The sequence below is a fragment of the Chiloscyllium punctatum genome, chromosome 38 (assembly GCF_047496795.1).
Source record: "Chiloscyllium punctatum isolate Juve2018m chromosome 38, sChiPun1.3, whole genome shotgun sequence".
NCBI classification, from domain to species: Eukaryota; Metazoa; Chordata; class Chondrichthyes; order Orectolobiformes; family Hemiscylliidae; genus Chiloscyllium; species Chiloscyllium punctatum.
The window spans coordinates 28625772-28648926 of NC_092776.1; the positions used below are offsets into that span (position 1 = coordinate 28625772).

General features: G+C 38.0%; 1 protein-coding gene across 3 annotated transcripts in view; it reads left to right on the plus strand.

Moving 5' to 3' along the window:
* Positions 1-20300, plus strand: part of tacc2 (transforming, acidic coiled-coil containing protein 2) — a 264812-nt gene extending 244512 nt beyond the window's left edge. For all 3 annotated transcript variants that reach the window (XM_072557490.1, XM_072557491.1, XM_072557492.1), the window contains 4 exons: positions 12154-12314; positions 15984-16090; positions 17319-17439; positions 19734-20300. In XM_072557490.1, coding sequence (XP_072413591.1) covers positions 12154-12314; positions 15984-16090; positions 17319-17439; positions 19734-19799 — 455 coding nt within the window. In that variant the 3' untranslated portion in view covers positions 19800-20300. The remainder of the gene's footprint in view (positions 1-12153; positions 12315-15983; positions 16091-17318; positions 17440-19733) is intronic.
* The last annotated feature ends 2855 nt before the right edge of the window (positions 20301-23155 follow it).

The window sequence follows — 23155 nt, forward strand, 5'->3', positions numbered from 1 at the left end:
GCTACTCTTCTCCATTTGAGCAGGAACACATGAAGGTTCTGAGTTAAAGGGATAAAGCATCCGGCAGAGTGTGGTAGCTCATTGATGTGTAGGGTAATGCAGCCAGTGCCTTAAGTTTAAGGTTGTAAGCAAAGAAGCATCTTAATTAGGGGTGCATTTAGAAATTGTGGAGGGACAAAACTGCTGCTTAAAACAGTTTAAATCAACAAGTAAGCAGTGATGTAAGAGTGTCAAAGATATCAAGAAAGAGGAAGCATTAAAACAATTCATGTACTGATGTAAAAATTAAAAAGCTTTCTCTGAACAGGAGGCTTTTGAGTTCTTACTTTGAGGGAAATTCAAAAAAGTGGGCATTACAGAAAAAGGGGGAGAGAGCTGTCATCATTGCATCTTTTGTGAACTGACATTGCTACCAAAAAATCATAGAGTATATATCTTATAAGCTTTTATCAAAATCAAATGCAAACTGCATTTCAGTAAGTAAACTTGCAGTGTAATTATCATTGTTCCTAATGTGACTTGTATTCAGTGCAATCTGCTGAATTCTTCAAAAAGAAGTAGAAAGTTATATAATTTGTCTACTTTCTGAGCTTTCTGGTGTTCCTTCTTTGCTATGTAATGCTATTATTGTTTCTTTCTTGCTTTTGCCAAAAAATGCTTAGTCCCTCTTTCTCTTTTTCCACATTTGCAATAGTTTTCTTTTTAATTTCAAATAAAAAGATGAGACTTGTCAGAGAGTGATTTTTCTGATCCTTTCTAACAGGTTTTAAATGTTTATTTTCTGCTTAGCTAACTAGTTGCCTTTTTCCATTTTGCTATCACTTTGCTTCTGGTCACTTGCTCACAATGCAAATAAGGCAAACCTGGTAAGTACTGCTTTTAGACATTTTCATCACTTACTCCATGCAGATTTGAGAGTGCTTCACTTTCCTTCTGCAACCATTGTTTTCTTTTGTTAAAATGTATTATGCATGGAGGATATGATTTCCTCAATGGTGAATCCCATTTAAGCCGCAGTGGCAGCTGGTATTGGTAGAAATGCAGCTGTTTGTTCTCAGTTGCTCTTTTTTTTCCCAAATACAGATTGTTCAGTTCATTATAATTCATTCTATCAAAATATCTGCTCACATGTTTTAGCAAATCACTGCTGATACTTTTAAAATCGATCTGTACTGTCTTGTTAATCATATAAACCGACATCTGAGGAGGCTGTGCAGCCCAATGATGACTGTTTGAAAGAGCAGTCATGACTAATCTCATATCCCACTTTGCATCCACAGCTCTGAGGGTTCCTCAAGGATCTGTCCATTTCCTTTTTTTAAAAATTACATTTGGAATCTGCTTCCATTGTATTGTTTATCGAGCATTACAGCATCAGAGTGGAACATTTTCTTCTAATCTTCTCTCTCAACATGTCCCCACTAATATTGAATCTGTGAACTCTAGTATTTGAGTCATTTTCCTGTAACCACTTTATCAAAATCTAATCATCTGCAAAATCATTATTCCGTGATCACTTTGCTTTTATATTCTGTTCCTCTTTATATCAACTCAGGTAACCCAATGCTTTCGTACCCATCTTAAGAATTTGCCTATCATCCCTAAAGATTTGTGTAAAGGATTCCAGGTCTTTCTCCTCATTGATGCTTGCCAAAATCTTATCATTTATAGAATGCCATTTTTCCATATTTTAGCACAGCTAATTTTCTTTTATGTCTATTATCTGTAATTTTATGCAATATGAATTATTATCTTATTTATTGCTTCACTTTGTCCAAATTCAGTTTTGGGGATTATATTGTGGCTTTTAGTACAATTAGCAGGTGGGAGTAGGTAGCTGGCTTTCTTTTCTTCACATGAGGCTTCTCAAAGAAATGTTTTGTAAGATAACTTGGAGCTCAATAAAGGTATTGCCATATACCCTGCAAACTCAAACTGTGAAAATATTAGTAAAAATTTTAAATTGAGGTAGATGCATTTTGGGAAGTGGAATGGCTTGTCAATGAAATGATTTATGTGTAAAACAGAAATCTTTACAACGAATTTACTTTGTTGTGATTTTAAATCATCAATACATAATTGTGCTTTGGTGTTTTCATATTAATGCTGCTGAATAATTTTCAGGAGTTGTTTTTGTTTGCTTTTTGTGTTGTACTGATTGAGACATAGTTCTGCTCAACCTGTATAAGTGCCACACACCTACCTCAATCTGGCTCATCATGCCATTAAGCATTTGTGACTGACCACAGTGACATGATCTTTCAAAAAGACAGATTGGATATTTTTTGTATTTTTTTTTTTACTTTCCTCTTTTATTCCCCATCATTGGATTTCTCACACCAAGGTGGTGACCAGGTGAGTTTTCACTTTATCAATGGTTATCAGCAGATTTATGAGATCAATGCTGAGTATTCCCTTCACTTAAGGCAAATTCCTGGCTCCTATTTGCTACTTCCTTGTTGTGGCAACACTGAGATCTTAAAATCAGCTATGAGGAGCCTGCATACTATCGCTGATATAGAACATTGGAACCAGTGCTCAGCAATGCCATTTCATTCACTTCATTCTACATATAATACCTCATATTTTTTAAAAAATGCTTACTGTAAACCTACATTTTTCTAAGCAAAGAACTCAATCAAATTTACAGATGAATTGTTGAAGCCAAAGTTACATCAACTTTTCCTGCAGAAATCCAAAAGCTCCGAATCACAAACATTGCCCCTAAATTCTGGACAGCCAGTTCTAAAATATATAAGTTACACTTACAATTCCTCATTTCCTCTGTAAAATTCATTTGTTTTGTTACATTTGGTTCCTTTACCATTCCTAAATGAAGATGTGTGATATATAATTTGTCCAGACACATGGATGTACATAAGGAAAATGCAGTCTTGTTGCTGGAAATTTTCCCTGTTCTTTATACTTTTTTAATTAGATAGGGTTTGCATATAAATTCTGCTTTGAGATTAAGGTATTGCAAACTCCAGAACATTGGATTTCCTTCAGAAGTAAATTATTCTATTGAGCAAAATTCATCTGGAATTCACACACTTAAATAAGAAATTTCTGCCAATTCTGCCTTTATGATTGGAAAGGAACTCCGACCGTGCTTGTAAAGTTTTGTTTTTGCAGGGTGTAATTTTTAAAAAATTTCCCCTGCAATATTATTGTAAGCAATTAATAGGGTATGACAAATATAATCTCTGGAGAAGACGTAATGGTAATTGAAACAAGACACTATATTTTAACATAAATCTCAAGCAGAACAGTGAACTTATGATATTGTTGGTCATTGTTTGTCTGTCTACTTGTTTACTTGTCTAGAATCCAGGTTACAAACAGTAATGTACTAGATATTATTGCTGATTGAGCCATTCTCCTTGTTTCTTTTGAAGTGGAGGAAACGGTTAGCATATCTATTCAGGGCACTATTTCCTTTTTTTAAAATATGCTTTTCTTATGAAACATTTTAATTGGATGCCTCTGGCACTTTTATCCTTTCTCTTGCCTTAATTCCCTTCTTCAGTTTACGGTCTAACCAGGTCAGTTTAATGCATTACCCTTGACATCTCTACCCTTCCTTGACATCTGTACCCTTCCTTATCATCCCTACTCTTGTCATCAGTATCACATCCCACTTTTCCCTCATTTTGTTTATTCTCCCTTTTCTTCCCCTTTACCCGCAATGAAATGCCCCTGTCTTTCTGCTTTTCTTATTGACTGTGGTCAAATTGCATATGTGTGTTTTTCCCTTTTGTCAAATTTAATCGGACCTCTTTTGAATACTTCCAAACTTGCTTATGTGCTGAGAGTGAGGCAGGGTGGTGGCATCTGATAGCACAGAGGAAGTTAGTGAAATACATTAAGTAGTGGCATTTTCAACTAGACATTCATATACCGGGTTTCCCATTCAATTAGGCTCGGTCGATGGGATGACACCCCTCATGGGTTGATTTCAACTTCGCTATTTGAAAAGACATTTCAGACATTACATTTGGTAGAACAATGTAATGTTGAGAGTAAGATGCAGACAAGTGACAGAATGAATGGAGCAATCATTGAAAGACAGTGAGTTTTTTTTAATGAAACTTCCTAAGATGTGATGTTGGGGGCTGTAGGGGCTGACAGAGATACTGTTCCCTCCTCATGGATAAAAGAAGCCTGTTAGTGATACCAAGTAAAGATGGATGGTGCTGAATGCAGTAACAGCGTAGCACCTGGCTCCTGGGTCAATGTTGAAAGTGGTTAAATTAACAATGGCTCATTCAGCTGCATCTTGATATGTATGTTACTCTCAACCCCTCATGCTGCCTTTTCAGATCTATTCCAGCACAGCATTCCTCAGACCAACTTACCTTGCATGTAAATTCATCCCTCTCTGCCTCTGCCTCACATCTCAACCTGTCCATCACTACTGATGCACCTCAACCTCAGGCAGTGTCATGCCTCTAATGAGATAGTGAGGACTGCAGATGCTGAAGAGCCAGAGTTGATAAAGTGTGGTGCTGGGCTGAAAAAGGGTTAAACCCGAAATGTTAACTCTCTCGCTCCTCCGATGCTTTCTGACCTGCTGTGCTTTTTCCAGCGTTACATTTTTATCAACAATGTCATGCCTCTTCCTTATGGTCAGCTTCAATAAATCCTTTCCATCCATGTATTCAAGTTATGTCATTGCTCTGGGTCTTCTCTTTCCCTCTTTGCAGAAGAAGAAAGTACAGGATACTGCTGCTAAATCTTAAGCTATATTGTTGGCAGACAGGATACTTCAAGAGCAAAGTCAGAGAATGTAGGTGGTATGGGTTCCAGCATACAGACTGAAAGGAGGATTGGTGGAGTCTATTCTGTGAGTGACATGATGTTGTAGGTCTTTGTGACAACACCTTTGTCCATTGAAAGACTGGCCACCGGCAAGGAATATCAGAGTTGGTAAACAAATGAATGTAGGGGTGCAGACAACGAATGCCACCTAAATTCAGATTCATGAGCCCCTCCCCCTATTCAGCCATTTACTACGTCTGATCTGTCACAAAATGAGTGGGATGGTGGTGGATGGGGATAAGGAAATGAAAGCTCATTTCAAAATGCTTCTTTAAACCCTGTCTCCTCCACCTCAGGTAACATCCCATTTACTGTCTTGTTTCCTGATGGCATCTCTAGCCCCATATCTCTACAGATAGTGTAGTCCTCAGCGAGGTCCTTATAGGCTCCAAGAACCACGGAACATCAGCCAAGAGCAGGGATCTGTCTCAAGTTCTGCTGAAGTGCTGTGAAGTCGAGTAAAATGGGGCAATGTCTCCTTCTGGTCAAGTGTACAAGGAGAGGTACGAGTCTGGAACTCGGGGCTTACTATTTAAAAATCATTGGTCGCCCACTGAAAATAGTGATGAATAAAATTTATTCTTTTAAAGAGTTGTGACTCTGCATCCACCTGAAAAAATGGTGGATGCAGAATCCTTGATGTCTTAAAGACAATGATTCTTGTTAAGCAATGGGTGGAAATGTATCACATGTGGGTAAATGTGGATTTGAGGCTACAATCAGAGATTGGTTTTATCAAATAGCCGAGCAGGCTCAAGGGACTAAATGGCGTACTCCTGCTCCGAGCTTGTATGAGTCAGGGGTACGGTGTCAGTTTCTAGTTGCTATGGTTGCCCAACGATGATGGGTATAGCTGACTCTCCCAGGACAAATTAATGAATTGTGTCCACTGTGTCAGGAGAACAGATATTCACGAATATGATGCTCTGTACCTCTTCTCTCTCACTAACTACATTTTGTTAATAGCCCTTGTGATTTCAGTGCAATTGCATATGGGGTCCAGAGAGCTATGGCAGATCCTTTGGAAACTCACTGATCCTGATAAAGCCACCCTTCTATTTTTCTTATAATAGTGATGATGACATTTATCCCCTCCTGAGCTTCTGTCACCTCTCTGATGCACCGATGGATAATGAAATGTGGATAGCAGGCTATGTTACCAGCTCTTGCCTGGAAAGATTTACATATGTGGAAATTGGGAGCAACTGTGACCTTGTAAACCACTTGACAGTGCTGTTCTCACTCTGCTGTGGGTTGTAGATTCTGTCTAATGAGATGATACAGTTCAGTGACCACCTCCTTTGCTAAATTGTAGATGCCTCAAACAGTGGTAGCCAAAGTATTTCTGGGAGGCCGTGGATGGGTGGGGCCTCTTGTTGAGAGATTTTACCTCCACACAGCTTCCCTCTCTGCTGACTGTGCTTCTCGACAGCCCTAAAGAGAGTTCAATTGTAGGTCCCAAAACTTTCATTGGCTATCTGTGGACTAAACTGGAGAATACCGTAATTTCACTGTCAACATGCAGCAATACTTTTTTGAAATGCCAATGAATCATCTAAACCACTCCAAGAACACAACATGGTACATGCCCAAACTCTGCAGCTGCAACTGTTAGCTGATACACCTCACCTGTAAGTTGAGTGCTTGGCTCTTCAAATAACATTAGCTTGGAGTGGCAGAAGGATTGTTAAAAACATATTCAGAGACAAATGGTCATTAGAAGGTATTAACTAGATCTGTAATGCAGTAACATGCTCCATAGTCGCATTTGAGGATGTTTAGTGTCATGAGCTGTAGAATTCTGCATTCTTCAGGAGTAAGCATAGAATCTCTGCACACCATTCCCAGGTGCTCGGTATTGCATGGCTCTTGCTCCAGCAGATCTGAATTTTGCAGTCGTTTTGTTCTAAACTTAAGTAAATACATCAATAAATTTGGTAGCATTCACTGGAAAAGAATCTGGAATGGAAATCTCAAGCATTGAAAATTGAAACACAGGCATATGGTTGCCACCTGGATTTTCTTTAATCATTGTTTTCCCTAATTCACCTCTTTATCATTTTCTATTTCCAGACCTTGCTTCAAATTCTGGATTCACAAGAAAAAAAACTCAAGGCCCACACTGGTAGCCTGTGAACCATTTTATTTTAATGACCATTGTTTTATGCTAAACAAGGGCATACATTTGTTTGCCAGTCAATTGTTTTTTTTCTGGTGATACAATTTTTTATTTTCACAAATAATTTGGCTAATAAGGCTTTAAAAAATCCAAACAATATTCATATTCATGTCTGAAACTGTACAAAATGATCTATGGAGAAAATTATAAATCAGAGGGGATACAATAGCATGAATTTCAAATTGTTTTACTTTAAATGTGTCTTGCAATGATGCAAACTTATCATGCAATTTGTAAAACTGTACAAATTACTAACATTAATGGAAATTGTTTTAAAATTTCTTAGTAAATTTTCGGAGCAGACTCTATTGTAGTAGCTCATGTTTTAAAGTTTGATTCAGGAGTTTATTAACACAATACTGTCGTTGCTGTTCTGCAGCTGTGTAATAGCTTCATGCTGTATTGGGTGACTTCAAGCTGCATGCTGTGATGTTCATATGTTTTGCATATTTTGTGTTGTAAGTAGAATGTTAACATGTTGCAGTTCAATGCAATCCTGGTAAGAATCACTATTTCATAAACTTGACCTTTTGTGATTGCTGGAAGTGTAACATTTGGAAAAATTGTGGTTTGACGCTCTCAGAATAATAATAAATTTCCCACCCTTTAATCAAGCCTACAGAACACCCGTATACTCTGAAATCTTGTTTTGTTGTTTAAAATGTTACTTGTGGTATGATGCTCAACTTAAATTGCATGTTTTATATAAGGCAATGAGAGATGAAAAAGGTGAATAGTCTGGCTGGTAACCAATGTGAACAGCTTAGTCTTTCTCCCTTTGCACGTGGCAATGTAGTTTTACTACAAGATTAACATAAACATGTTTTGGAGTCAGGAAAACCATTGGAAGTTTTTATGTTTAAATATATTATGATTTTTTTTCCAATTGGTGAACTAGTTAAGCCAGTCTTACCATCTTGATCAAAGGTTTAGAATGAGTATCACTGCAGCAAAGGAGGGGAAAATATATACTGACTGAATCCAACGAAAAATGGAATGGACTGGTGGAAACTGACAAGAGCGCAGCCGGTCAAAGAAAAATACCTGAGGCAGTCATCCCCACAAATTATAAAGACCGTTTATCTCCAAGGCATTGTACTGGCAATCTTTCTTCTCCAGAGTGATATCACATTGGAACAAACTGCCAAAGGAAATAGTCACCGCCTTATCATTTGAAACCATCAAGACATGTCTTCAATAATTTCCATTTAAAAGTTTTCATTATTAAGACATCTCAACAGATACTGCCTGCTTTACCTAGCATTAGCCATAAAGTGTTGGTGGAATATCTAATCTATGTTGCCAATACAACTGAAGCAGAAGTGAATCGCTGAATCTTCCAGCAAAGAAGGTGTTACATTTAATCCCATCTGTGTTGAATGCTGCAATTGACCTGGTTCCGAGCCACTTAAGGTGCTCAGTGCTGATTTATTTTCAGTAACTCTTATTATACCCTCAAGAAAAAAGCATGATTGAGCTATAAACTTGATTTGACATATAGATACAAATAGAAATAAGCAAGGACTAGAAAATTGGCATTTTTACATTGAGAGCAGGAACCACTCAATGGTTGATATGGCCCCGAGCTGCTATAATAAAGGAATTGTATTTCTTCTTCCAACGATTCTAGTTCAGCAAATTTGCCTATGCTCTGCATTTCTATTTCTGTACAAGGACAGTGATCCAGGCAAGGTCATTGCCTGAGAGACTCTCCCACAGGGAGGCATGAATATTATGCGAGGTTATTTCATGATGTGCTTCACAAACCTGCTATCTGTACAGAAATTTCAAGGAACTTTAGTTACAGCTTTGTTTTTTGTAGTGACAAATACTGAAAAGTCTTATAGTGTTATTGTTGTTGTCATGCAATTTAACTTGATTTTGATTTGATGTAATTACATGTACCTAAGTACAGTGAAAAGCTTTGTTTTGTGAGCAGTTCAGTCAGATCATAGCAAACAAGGACATAGAGATCAAAGGGTGCTTAGACAGAGGGAGGTATACAGGTTATACTGCACAGGAGGTGCGCAAAGCAAGATCAACATGATTTGAAGTTAGAGAATGCATGTATTCGTCAGTCTAACCATGGCAGAGAAGAGATTTTTCTTTAACCTGTTGGTGTGTCTGTTCGAGCACCACATGGGAGCTTCTGGCCCAACCACATCTTTCTGTTGCAGAAGATGGATTCTGACACGTAGTATGCCCAGCTCATCATTCAATTATAGAATCATAGAATTTTACAATACAGAAGGAGGCCATTGTGTCTGTATTGGCTCCTGAAAGACTACTCAATTAGTCCCATTCTCCAGGTGAAAGTGAGGACAGCAGATGCTGGAGATCAGAGTCTAGATTAGAGTGGTGCTGGAAAAGCACAGCAGGTCAGGTAGCAGGAAAATCGACGTTTCGGGCAAAAGCCCCTCATCAGGAATAAGGCCTGTCTAGTCCCATTTTCCAGCCCTATCTCTCTAGTCCTGTTACTTCATTACTTTCAAACAAACATCCAACTCTCTTTTGAAACCTCCACCACTCTCCCAGGCAAATCCTAACACATTCTGAGTGAAGAAGTTTCTGTATGATTTTGGATTATACTGATTTCCAGAGCAAGAGAAAACTTTTTCTCCACAGCTTGATGGAAAGGCTTTCCAAGTTCTATAACAGGGCAGATGAATGAGGTCTTTTTCTTATGAAATACTTATGTTAGACCAATATGTGTTTAGGATTCCTATTCTACTGTTAGTCTTCTTGCTATTTGTCTATTATTTACCAAATATCATTTGAGCTTATGATCAAGCAGCAGTTCTGAGTGTTTGAAGACTGCACTTGTCATATTAATTATAAACAGTGGGCACCATAGTTGGACCTGTAAGCCTGCTAGAAATGACTGTACATGATCTCAATGGCCTTTTCCCTCATGCACTGTGCGTTCAATCCTCATGAAATGTTCCAAATACTTTCTTTCCAAATTTGGATCCTGCAGGTCTATCCCAGCAAAGTTGCATGCCATTCTCCAAAGGATAAGCATTTAGTTACAAGAAGACCCCAACATGTAGGGCCAATTTGCAAAATTGCAGATCACTTGATTTTGATTTTTTATTTAGGATTGAAAGGTCTATCAAAGTACTGTGTAGGGTTTTTGGATGTATTGTGATGAGTTCCTAGTCCTGGTAATCTGGTGTTGCTGCATCCTCATAAGGAACAAAGAGGACTGGGTGACCTGTTCACAGAGAGACTGCAATAGAGACTATGGTTGCAGGGTGACACTGTGCTGAAGCAGAGCTACATGGAGGGTAGGTTCTGCATCACGCTGTGCCAAGTTGGAGTCCAATCCTGCCACACTCCTTGATAGGAATTGGAAGAGATTTTTTCAGTCAAGACTACTAATGCATGCAGCACCTTTGTATCAACTGCATTCTCCAATTATGCCACCGTGACAAGGACTTCATCAGAGTCCTCTGCAGTGCATTCATGCCTGGTGATTCACCATGTGCTAATCCCAGATGTATGGCACCATCTGAAATACATGCAGTGCCTATATTTGAACTGGTGTCAATAAATCTCTTCCTTTGTGCAATGCAGTTGTTCCTTTTCCCCATCATCTGCATCTCAATGAGGGAAGAACTACTGATTTTGTAGTTATTGTATTTTGGTAGTTTGTTTGCTATTTCTGAATAACTGGAGATATGGGAGGCAGCAGAAAGTAGTTGGCAGTATTAATAAATGTGAGGTGTGGTTTATTGCATGTTAACTGAGAGTTCTGAGTGTGAGGGGCTGTTCATGTCTGTGTGATTTGAGGTGTGATGCACTAAGCAACATGAGAGATTGGGATGGGGGATGTTATGAAGACCTTGGTCACCTAAGGTCATGAGACATCTTGTGACACTGCTACCAGTTCCTCAGGGCCAGATGTCAGGAATTGACACCCTCAACCACCTTCTCCTACTCCCTTATAAAGTTTGTCTTTGAGGAGATTCTGCCCCTACACTCTCTCACTCTGTATAGAACCCAACTCTGCCCAGACATCGATGGGTGCTTCCTGAGCACATTCTCCCCCCAACCCCAACCTCCTCATCATGGTCCCTCCTGTGGCGCCATGGTGTGTCTCTTCCTATTCCTATCCAACACCAAGGTTTGCATTGCTGCCTCCTGAATCTCCTCTCTATCCTAGTAATGCACTTTTCCTGTTTACAATTGGAGCAATAATATCCAGCAGCAGCCTTCTGAAAAGCAGTGCAGCCTCCCTTTAAGAGGGACAGGCTGCCTTTTGGGTCGGATGATAAGCTTCTCTGAAAGCTTTTTGCACTTGCTGTTCGGTTCCCTTCTGAGTGCAGAGGCAGTCAGCAGTATGGGAGGAGGTAAAATCAAATAAATAAGTTATAGCCCCAAATTTGTTTGCTGCCTGCACCCACATCTATTAACATGGGAAAGGTGCAAGTCATAATTGTCACACCTAAAATCTGACACAGATTGATTTTTACCTTGATCTTTCTTAATGAGAGTTGTTTACTTGGTCATCTTTAAGCTGAAATGACATGTTTTGAATGAGTAGAACATGCTGAAGAAGTAAACTGGTCTGGCAGTATTCATTGGGAGAGAAAACAAGTTAACGTTTCAGGTCTGGCGTGACTGCTTCAGAACTGTTCCGAAGAAGAGTCATATTTGACACAGTGTTAACTCTGCTTCTCTCTCCGCAAATGCTGCCAGACCTACTGATTTTCTCCAGCATTTCCTGTTTTTACTTTAGGTCTCCATCATCTTGCTTTTATGACATTATATGTCTCTTTACTGTTTAATTCCCTGTCTATTTACTTCTGTGGTTAGATTGATGTAAGGTTTTTGACACATTTTTGTCCTTCTGATTTTCTTTTTGTCCCTCATTTTGACACAAAATATCCTGGAATTTGTACCACCACAATATTGAATAATGTAATTTTTGAGTAGTTTGGCATTCTTTTCGAAAAATAACCATTTAAATGCTGAAATAAAAACACTTACGTACTCAGCCTTCTAGTTTCACGTATTGAATTATGAGGCAAAGTTCAATAAGAGTTCTGCATTTTTCTCACTCACTGTTTGATTACTGAAAATGTGTGGAGTTGGACTTTTGAATTTTGGTGCATAAATATATCTTGTAATCTGTTATTTTTTTTCTGCAGAGGATGATCACAGAGAAAAGTCCATCTCACATCACAATGTACAGCAGCTAATAATGGAAAAAGATCAGGCCTTGTCTGATCTGAACTCTGTGGAGAAATCTCTCGCAGACCTCTTTAGGAGATATGAGAAGATGAAGGAGGTGTTAGAGGGGTTCCGAAAGGTAGGTTGATTTAAGTATGAAGGTTTATCAATAAAATCAGGCTGGCAATTATTCCTATAACAAGAGAATTGCAATAATCTAACCTGAAAGATTTTAGTTTGTATTTTTTAAAAAATGGAGAACATTTTAAGGATTTTCTTTTTAAAATTAACCTTACATTTACTCAGTTGCACACAAAGATGGTATCCGAGGAGCAGCCTGACAAGGTGCTTTTACATTACCACACTCTCAACTTTAATCTTCAGCATCTGCAGTCCTCACTTTTCCCTGCACACAAATATAGTGGTATTTATTCAAAGACCAATAGCTGTGATTTGGTTCGCTGCCTCATGTGATGCTATCCACAGCCACAAAGTTAACTGTTCTATGTACAAGTACTGTGCAACAAACATAGAAAGCTGGGGTAGCACATTCAGCCCATCAGGACACTCCTAGCTGATCCTCAATTACAATGCTATACCCTCATGCTCTCCCCATTCCCCTGGACACCTTCGGTCTCTAGAAATCTATTTCCTTCATAATATTATTCAGTAACTTCACCTCAACTTTTTGCAGTAGAGAATTCCACAGGTTCACTACACGCTAAATGAAGAAATATCTCAAGGTGGAATGACCTCCCATGTATCTTGAGACTTCAAGGGAAGCATTATCCCTGCATCCAATCTGTCCAGCCCTATTAGAATTTTATGATTCCTCTTCACCATTAACAATCACACCTAGTTGTGTGTCATCAGCAAACTTGGTAATGTTACATTTGATTTCCTCATCCAGATCATTCCTTTATTGAGAGTAGCTGAGGCTCCAGCACTGATCCTTGCAGTACTCTACTCGTCATCATTTTCATTCCAAAAATGACCCATTTACTCCTTGGTTTGTCTTTACTAACCAAATCTTATAACATGCTACGCATTACTCCAGTCCCACATGCTTTAATTTTTTTACACTAAACTTCTATGTGGGAGTTATCATTAACTTTCTGAAAATCCAAATCCACCATATCCACTGGTTCTCTTTCATCTGTTCTACCAGTTAAATCCTCAAAAAACTCCAAACATTTGTCAAACAGTTTTACAAAATCAAATTATATGTAAAGAAAAGATAATAGAGACAAATTATATCTCAAAAGAAAAAAATAAAATTAGAATATTACATTAAAGGCTACTGCATTTAATCTAAATTTCATATAAATTAGTAGATTATTTATTTACATTGTAGAAGCCTGGGGGAAAAATTTTTAGTTTGTAGACTTCATAGAACAACACTTTAAACATAATTTATTTAATTGACCAATATAATATCAATGGTCCAGGTTTTGCATGAAGTGTGGTAGGGCATCTGTCAATGCTCATTGCTATTAAAAAGGGGGAGAAAGGGAAGGACTTGTACTTATAAAATGCTCAAATTTGTAATATCCAAAGTCTTTTAAAGCCAATGGAGTCTGGTCACTGTTTTAATATTAAAAACACGACATCAGTTTGTATGTAACATCATGCAACAAACAGTAATGTAAGAGTGACCAGAAAATCTGTACTTTAGAGGTATTATTTAAAGGATAAACATTGGCCAGGGTGGGAATCACTTCTTCCTGCTGCTATTCAAAATATTTATCTATTGATATTAAAATATTCAAAATATAAAAATATCTTACGTTCAAGTGGGAGAACAAGAGGTCAAACTCACTGGGTAAAAATCCTGGAACTTCTTCCCAAAGACATGATGGTTGTACCTCCATTAAACCGGTTGAGTGGTTCAAGAAGACAGCTCGCCATCAACCTCTGAAGGCCTAATAGGGATTGGCAATAAATACTGGCCCAACCAACAATGCCCACATCCTGAGTATGAATAGAAAAAGGTTTTTGATTTGAATGTTCATCTGAAAGGTGGCATGTCTGACAATACAGCACTCCCTCCAATGGATTGCCAGGCTAAATGTTTGTGCTTATATCTCCAGAGGGAACTGCAACCAATAACCTTTTTAGAGGAGTAAATCTGTCAGCAATTTCTGTGCATGTCCATTAAAATGTAGAAATCAGAAAATTGCTGTCTGATTGGCCTACTCAGAAGGTTTGAGAGAATGTCATCTCACTGAAGGGCTCAGCATTCAAACACATGAAGGGTCTGCAGTTGTAATAATTACCGACACGATATCTACTAAATGAACAAGGCACAATAGAGGCTTATCCATTTAAGAATAAATGAACTTTTTAACCATATGCAATTGACCACTGAAAAGCATTGCTGACATTGCAATGCACTTTTGTAAGTGTGGAGTTGTATTCCTTCACATTTTAATCATCATTGAGGAGAAGACAAAATTAAACTTAAGAAAGGATTTTGCCATTTTTATTTTTTACTTCCTTTGTTTCAATCATCATCTTTGTTTCAATCTCTTTTCCTCATTTTCTTCCTTTTATGGACTTCATTTTGTTTTCTGTACATTATTTGACATTTGATTAAATATTTTAAGACCATAGTTTCAACTGTGCAGGCTTGATTTTAATTTTGTGTCAGTGATTACATTTTGAATGAGTTAAAATCCTGCCCTGCGTGTCTAGGCAAGGATTCTTTAATCTGAGTCATAGAGTTGTACAGCACGGAAGCAAACCATTCAGTACAATTGTCCATGCTAACCAGGTATCCCAATCTGACCTAATCCCATTTGCTAGCACTTGGCCCACATCCCTCTAAACACTTCCTACTCATATATGCATCCAGATGCCTTTTAAATGTTGTAATTGTACCAGGCTCCAGCATTTCATCTGGCATTTCATTCAACTGTGTAAAAAAGTTGCTCCTTCGGTCCCTTTTAAATCTTTTCCCTCTCACCTCAAACCTATGCCCTCTAGTTTTGGACCCCCTTACTGTGGGGGAAAAAAGACCTTGGCTATTCACTCTATCCATGCCCCTCATGATTGTATAAACCTCTGACACTCCAAGGAAAATAGCTCCAGCCTATTCAGCCTCTTTATACAGCTCAAACCCTCCAACCCTGGCAACGTCCCTGTAAATCTTTTCTGCACCCTCTCAAGTTTAACAACATCTTTACTATAGCAGGGAGACAAGCATTGAATGTAGCATTTCAAAAGTAGCCTAACCAATGTACTGTACAGCCGTGACATGACCTCCTAACACCTACACTCAATGCACTAACCAATAAAGGCAAATATACCAAATGTCATCTTCACTTCCCCGTCTACTTGCGACTCCACCTTCAGGGAACTATGAATCTGCACACCAAGGTCTCTTTGTTTGGCAGCACTTCCCAGGACCCAATTTGTTGAAGGAAATACTGTATCTTGCTCCCAGACCAAGGATGCCATAAATAATAGTGTAAAAATCCACAGAATTCTGTAGGGAAATGTTAAGATGAATAATGTTATTCATCTACTCTGTCAGAAAAATCAAGACCAATTGAAATACCTAAGTATGCATTTCTTGAAATTTTGACTTTGAAAACTACAAATCATTCGATCTGGAACCAAAGGCTGGAGTCTAAGCTTTCCTGCAGCTTGCCAGTATTTCCTTACTGAATTACATATTCCCTCTGATTGACGACCTCAGTCAAATCAACAATATTCATGGTGGGTATGAAAAGGAAGTAATCGTGGAAATGTATTTTTTTGTTGTATAAATTCTGATCTTCACGACAGTTACTTTTGTTTTTGGTAGAATGAGGAAGTGTTGAAGAAATGTGCCCAAGAGTATCTTGCCCGGGTAAAGAAAGAAGAACAGCGATACCATGCTCTCAAAATCCATGCAGAGGAGAAGCTTGACAAGTAAATACTCTTTCTTCCTAATATTAGGAAAAACAAACATACAATTCTGGAAGTCCTCAGGTCAGGCAGTACTTGTGATGAGAGAAGTTAGTGGGCTGATGGAGTACAGAAATGAGACTGGAGGTGGGTGGCCCTGTTAGGCAAACTAAAATACCCAATGAGGCTGCTTGCCAAAAACGGCCTGGAACTTTCCAGTTGGTGGGTAAGCCCCTCGTTGAGGCTGAAGCCTGGTTGCTGGCTTGGAGTGGCATCTCAAGAACAGATTGGGGTCACTATGGGGCTCCACTTACCCCCACCTGACTGCCAAGGTCGTCATATAGTCACAGTGATGGTCAAAGGCTATCCTATACAGTGACTTCCCCTCCAAATGACAGTGTGGCTGGACTTTTGGACATAACCTTCGAATTCACCATCTCTGCATAAATTTTCCCTTTGGATCTTGGTGCCAGTATTTGTAAGTTCCAAATCACATTACATTTCTTCCTGACAACAGGATTGGAACTCGGGAACAAAAGCTCAGCCCATTGTTTCATGTGGATAACATTATCTGCCTCTACCTGATGTGCATTGTACTCTGTGTTGGGGTAGTGCAAAACAGTTGAAACTAATAAAGGCTATTCAATTGTCTTAGCATCAATTAACATAATTGAATCCTCTTGTGTAATAGGTGGAAATGTATGAAAATATATATATAGAGCTGACTAGATAATCACCTATCCATACATCATTACCAGCACTTACAATGTATGATGAAGTACAAATAATGAGACATTGAGAGGTGTTGACATTCTTGCACTTCTTCTTATCTTATAAAAATATGTAAAATATTCTATGTAATCATATTGAGTATATGATTACAGTTGAATTTTTGTATTGTCCTAACAGCAGTAATACCACAATGTACAACTTCTAGCTTAATAACCCAGAACAAGTCTTAAATGTTAATTGCTGTTAAATCTTAAATCTTTTATACTTTACAAATTAAGTTATAATAAATTCATACTTTCTGCCTCATAACTTCAAATGAATAATGGGAATCAAATTGCATTAAACATGGGGGCACATTTTTTACTTTATACAATCCCCATTTAAACCTTTATTCTCCTTGCATTTTCTCTCCTTCTGTACTATTATTGACTTAGAGTTAGCATATTGTGCACTAACATTGTTTGTTCTTAAACAAATGATGCCTACACATGCGTTCAGTGAAAAATCATTTGAATTTTAGGGCTAATGCTGAGATTGCTCAAGTACGAGCCAAGTCCAAATCAGAACAGACAGCCTTTCAGGCCAGCTTGCGGAAAGAACAGATGAAAGTCGAGTCACTGGAGAGAACTTTAGAACAAAAGGTAATTAAGTGTATGTTAGGAATGAGTGCTTTTCAATATTTAAATCAGATACTTTCTGAATTTTTGTACAATATTTTACTCTGTAATTTTTAATGCTGATAAACTTTCAAGATATTCCTATCTAAATATATTCCAATTAGTTGCTATACATATCTTCTGAGATTTATACAGCAATGTTGTGCTAAATTTTGTTTATATTTTTGGGATTTGTCTGAAATGTAGGAGTATAGTTAAATTGCACAAAGAATATTCACTATTGGTTAAATGTGAGTATGATGAGCTGTTTAAATTAAATACCCAAGCTGGACACTAGTCCTCCAGTTCGTGCTCAGTTTACATCCCAACTGTGGTTCCCACATTCCTAGCATCTGCAACATGATTTCATAATGTCCATGTTAAAGAACATTCCACATTCCATTTTAAAGCCTCTACTTTTATTGCATGGATACATTTTGCACTAACATGAGATGCTCAGCTGCTAAAGCTTTCCTTTTGGGAAACTGAAGGGTTTGGTCACTGTTCTAATTACTTAAGTATATTTCCAAATTCACTGTTACAGAAATCACTTTGCTGCAGTGCTGAAGTTGAACAATGAACACTTTGTGTATTATGTGGTATTTTTCATGCTGTATGTAGTTCACATGAAGTTTACTTTATAAAATCTATAAAGTTTATTCTAAAATGAGATATATGGGTAATTAACCACATTAAAGTACAAATTATTCTAATACATTGGTCTGACTGGAAAAAAATGAAAATCCAGTCCTCATTGTGCACTTGTGCAAGCTTATGATTAGATAATAATATTATTTCTGCAAGCAGGTAAGGAACATCTAGTAAATGAAAGCCCAGAAAATAGGAGCAGGAGTAGGCTATTTTACCTGTTTTACCATTCAACATGAGCATGGCTGATTCTGTATCTCCAAACTATATCTCCCCTCTCACCCCTTGACTGTTTTAGCTTCTAGAAATCTAACCATTTATTTCTGAAATTATTTATTTATTTCATGTCGAGGTCTCCCCAGCTTTGCATGGTAGAGGATTCTATAGTTCTCTATGCTCTGAGTGAAGAAATTTCTCCCAATCTCAGCCCAAAATGGCCATGTTGACTCTGTGTAAAACTATTGTTATTTTTAACTGTTCTGCCATCCGGTCCATTGGATTGGACCCCAACAATTTTTCTATTACTGATTAGTTAGATTAACTAGTCTGTAATTCCTGCTTTTTCTCCCTTCCTCCTTTTACTTCCGACACCTTCCAATCTGAGACTATACCTGAATACATAGAATAGTGGAAGATGACAACCAATGCATCCACTATTTGAATTCCCACCCCCTTTAATATACTGGCCGTATAGTTTGTCAGGTCCGATAGGTGTTTCAGCTTTCAATCCCATTAATTTATCAAGTTTTTTTTAATATAATAATTGACTTCGTTCAACAACTCCTTCCCAAAAGATCCTTGCTTCCCTCCCATTTTGGGAAGATTTTTTTGTTTTTGTGAAGACAGCAAAATTAGTTGTTTAATTGATCTACCATTTCCTTGTTATCAATTATCAATTTTCCTGTTTCAGACTGTAAGGGGCCCACATTTGTCTTGACTAATCTTTTTTCTTTTACATACTCATAGAAGCTCTTATAGTGCACACTAATGTTCCTTGCAAGTTTACTCTCTTCTCAATTTTTTTCCCTCTTAATCAACCTTTCAGTCCTCCTTTGCTGAATTCTAAACTGCTGTCAGTCCTCAGGTGTGCTACTTTCTCCATGTGACTCCTCTTTGAATCAAATCCTTAATTTCCTTTGTTCACCATGGTTGGACCACTTTTTCTGTTGTGTTCTTTCACCCAAACGAACGTATAACTTTTGCAATGCATGAATTCATTCCTTAAATGATAACCTCCTGATGAAGGGCTTTTGCCAGAAACATTGATCCTCCTGCTCCTCGGATGCTGCCTGACTGTTGTGCTTTTCCAGTGCCACATTCTTAACTCCCATTCATCACAAGCACCAACCATGGAACTGATTTAACATGTACCAACAGCTGTGGGATTTTTGTTTGTGGGTGATATAGAAATAGGGCACATAAGAGCAAATAAGTTTTGACCTGTTAATTGACAAACATTTAAGTTTTGAGATTTTATTGATTTTCTGAAAATATCTTTGAAAAGATTAGGTTTTTTTTGTGGTACTTGTATGTGTATTAATTAGGGTGGTCATTTAAAAATAACACAATTTGTGACATCCTTGTAAGCCTGAAAAAGTGTACATTTAATTTGTTTCTCTTTTTTTTTCCAGAATAAGGAAGTAGAAGAACTGACTAAAATCTGTGATGAACTGATTGCCAAAATGGGGAAGAGTTAATGTTGCCTAATTTTTTTTTCAAAGTAGGGAAAAAGTACTGAGTGCAATAAAGCCAGTGGTGCAGTAATGTTGGCTGACCTATGTGAACACTGGGGATTTCACCACATTTTCAATGCACTATATCTCTTTCCACGGAGGACTGTTTAATGTATGTAGCATACAACTGGCCCATGGAAGTTTTCTTTTACTGTCTGCTGTATTGTAGTATGGCACACAACAAATGTTATGAGTTCCTGTATCAGGGAGACTGGTTCTTTAATGATTAGATGAGATGCATTAGATATTGAGATTGATTTTTTTTTGTTTATTTCTTTTAATGGGCCCCCCCATGTATTGTGTCTTCAAAGTTTCAACTTACTGTACATTACATTACTGCAAGCAGAGTCTTGCAAATTTTCAGTGAAGCCTTAAGAGTCTAGACTTGATCTGCATTATGGATTTATAAAAATGCATGTGTGTCAATGAAGTTCTCTATTGTAAATAAATTTTAGTTTAAAATCACAGTTGTGTCTTTTTTAATGTGGTTGAGGTTGTTGCAATTTCTACAAGGCTTTTGCTCTGATTTTGTTAGCTGTTTGTGTTGAGATCTTCATAAACTGATAGATTTTCATTATGCCCTTTGGTTTCTATTCTGTTTTCCACCTTCATCTATTTCTGTGGTGGTTAATATTTTGGCACAGCATAAATGCGGCAAGAGAGAACTTACAACTCTAGAATTGAGAGTTTTGGACAGTGTGCAAACGGAGAACTGTCTCATGTTGTGAACTCAATTGAGAAGTATTAAGGAAGAAGAATCAGTCACCATATGTTCAATGACAACATTGTTTGTCTTGGAAAATATGCTACATAAAGCAAAACCTTTTTGCAACAACTTTTGCAAACTATACTTTATCTAACATGAAATATGGAAAGTGGTGCCTCTGACATTTGTTTTCTACAAATGGTCCATAATGTCTGGGCTGTAGGTATAAAGATGGTTTGGTCACGTGTTGTAGAGGTGATAACCTTGGTTGGAAAAAAGTTTGGAAGCAGGAGTGACCAGTGCATACCCTGGGATTTGTACATGCCCTGGGGTTTTCACTCAACATCTCTCCCATGTAGAAGGACAAGTGAAACAGATGCATGGGAACATCAGTACCTACAATTTCCTCTCCAAGGTACATACCATCTGAATTTGGAACTACATCGCTGTTTCTTCACTGTGACTGGGAGAAAATCCTGCAGCTTCCCTGTAATAGCATCGTGAGTGTTCCTGCACCATCCTGGACTGCAGCTTCAAGAAGGTGGCTCATTTAGTGATGGCCAACAGCCAGGCAGCGGCGCCTCCACCCTCTGAACGACTTAAAAGAAAATGCCGGTGCACGGATCCTGGTAGGTGTCGTTCAGTTTCCATGGAAACCGCGTCTTTCGTCTCCATGGGAACAAGTATCTAAGAGCTGGCAGAAGGCGGAGCCTGTTCCAGATCCGCTCAGCAAGCGGAGTGGTGAACCTGTTGGCCGGCTCAACCAGCTGATGATGGTCCTGTCCTTACAGTCACTAATGGTGAGGGAATAAGGCGAATTATTATCCAGCGGTAGCAGCATGGAATCAGGTCTAGAAGACCACAGCGAAAAATGTAGCGCACTGGAGCAGCACCTTTCCGAGCCTCATCTGAGTTACCATCCCCGACCACCACCTAAAGCTCGCAACAATGCGATCAGGCGCTCAGCGTAAGTGTTGTTGCAGTCGAGGGCGAATGAGTTCTATTCCAGCAGCTGCCTCAAGTTCTCAAAGTTTCAGCAACAAGGATTCAGTCCAGTTAATACGCAGAAATCAAAATTTCAGCAATTATGTACCAATATGAAGGGGGCACTTTATTTACAGAACAGCACTGGGTTAGTTTCCGTCGGAGAACAGTTTCCACCCACTTATTCTTGAAAAAAGAAACGTTTGTATTTATGGCTAAAGTATAAATCCAGTTATAAACTGTGGAAGTCTTAAACTTTATGGTTGGGGGTGGATGCTGGAGGCTACCCAACAAACCAAGTCATTGTTCCTCTTGGTGATACAATTCCATATTTCCATTGTACAAAATACAAAGGACTTTCCAGAACCAGGTGTAGAGAAAACTTTGACATTAAGAAGGCTGAGTTATCAGCATGGACTGCTGCTTGAAGTGTTCTTTGAATTTGGATTTGGTCAACTTGATTTAGGTGTTCAGCAGTGGCATGTTTTGTGGCCAGCATGATTCATTATTAAATAGTCAATTTCACTGAAACAACTGCTTTTGATCTTTCTCATAACTTATTAACATGACATTTATAGCATCAATTAGATTTCAATGTAACCTCATTTGACTGGCAGTGTGAATGCCTCACTTTGAGGCCATATGAAATGTATACCAGATGAAAACCCCAGAGGAGATTAAACTTTAGGAAAGCTTTGTTCTTCAGATAAAGGGGGTTTGCATTCTCTTGTACATTCTGGTTTTCTTTTAAAGCAATTATACCACATATCTTCAGTTCTATATTTAATAGAGTTGAAGCTAGAAACCTCGCTTGAAAATTACAGCATTAAATTTTGTACAAAGTAAACTTCGCCCCATTAACAGCCTAAAATGCATAAGCATTGCTTAAAAGATGTGTGCTGAGGACAGAATTGTTTTCAAATCCTTCTTTTTGTCCTTTTAACACTTCTGATTATATCACCAAAAGGAACGATGACTTATTGTTGCATTAAATTGAATTTTGTACAACACAAGTTAAATTTAATTCATTAGCTTAGTGTCTGTTAAGATCACAATGGCTGTTGCAATATTTTCACATTGTGAGTTTCAATTTTAAAAAGTGAGCAAAGAATATTCTCCAACTCATTTTGAAATAAATAAAGAGCAAGTTAATCTATTCACTTCCCAATTGTGGCTGAGTGTGAAATGTGAAAATATAGTTCCATTCAAAAATCTGGTTTGTCATGTGCTGGTACAGGTTCTGAGGAGAAACAAAACTGTACAGAAAGCGAGCAGTGGCAAGGACACAAATCAGGTTGACATATTTTGAAGTTATAATTATCGAAAAAAGGTGGAAATCTGGATTTCTGCAAAAACAGAAATGAATCTGAACTTTAGCTTCGAGTGGAGGACTCCTGAGTGGACACTGATTCATGTGACTTAATATGTTTTGGTTTTAATTTTAATGCTTTTCTAAAATTCTTTTATAAACATGTGTATAAAGTCTCACAAATCTCCCGGGTTGAATGTCAGTGTAATCCTGCTTTGAACTTGAGTTTGGTGCATAAATTAAATTGATGCCACCAAAAAGGGAGTTTGGAAACACATCACAGACTCTTTGAAAATTATTTTTTTCTCCTTATGGACTGAA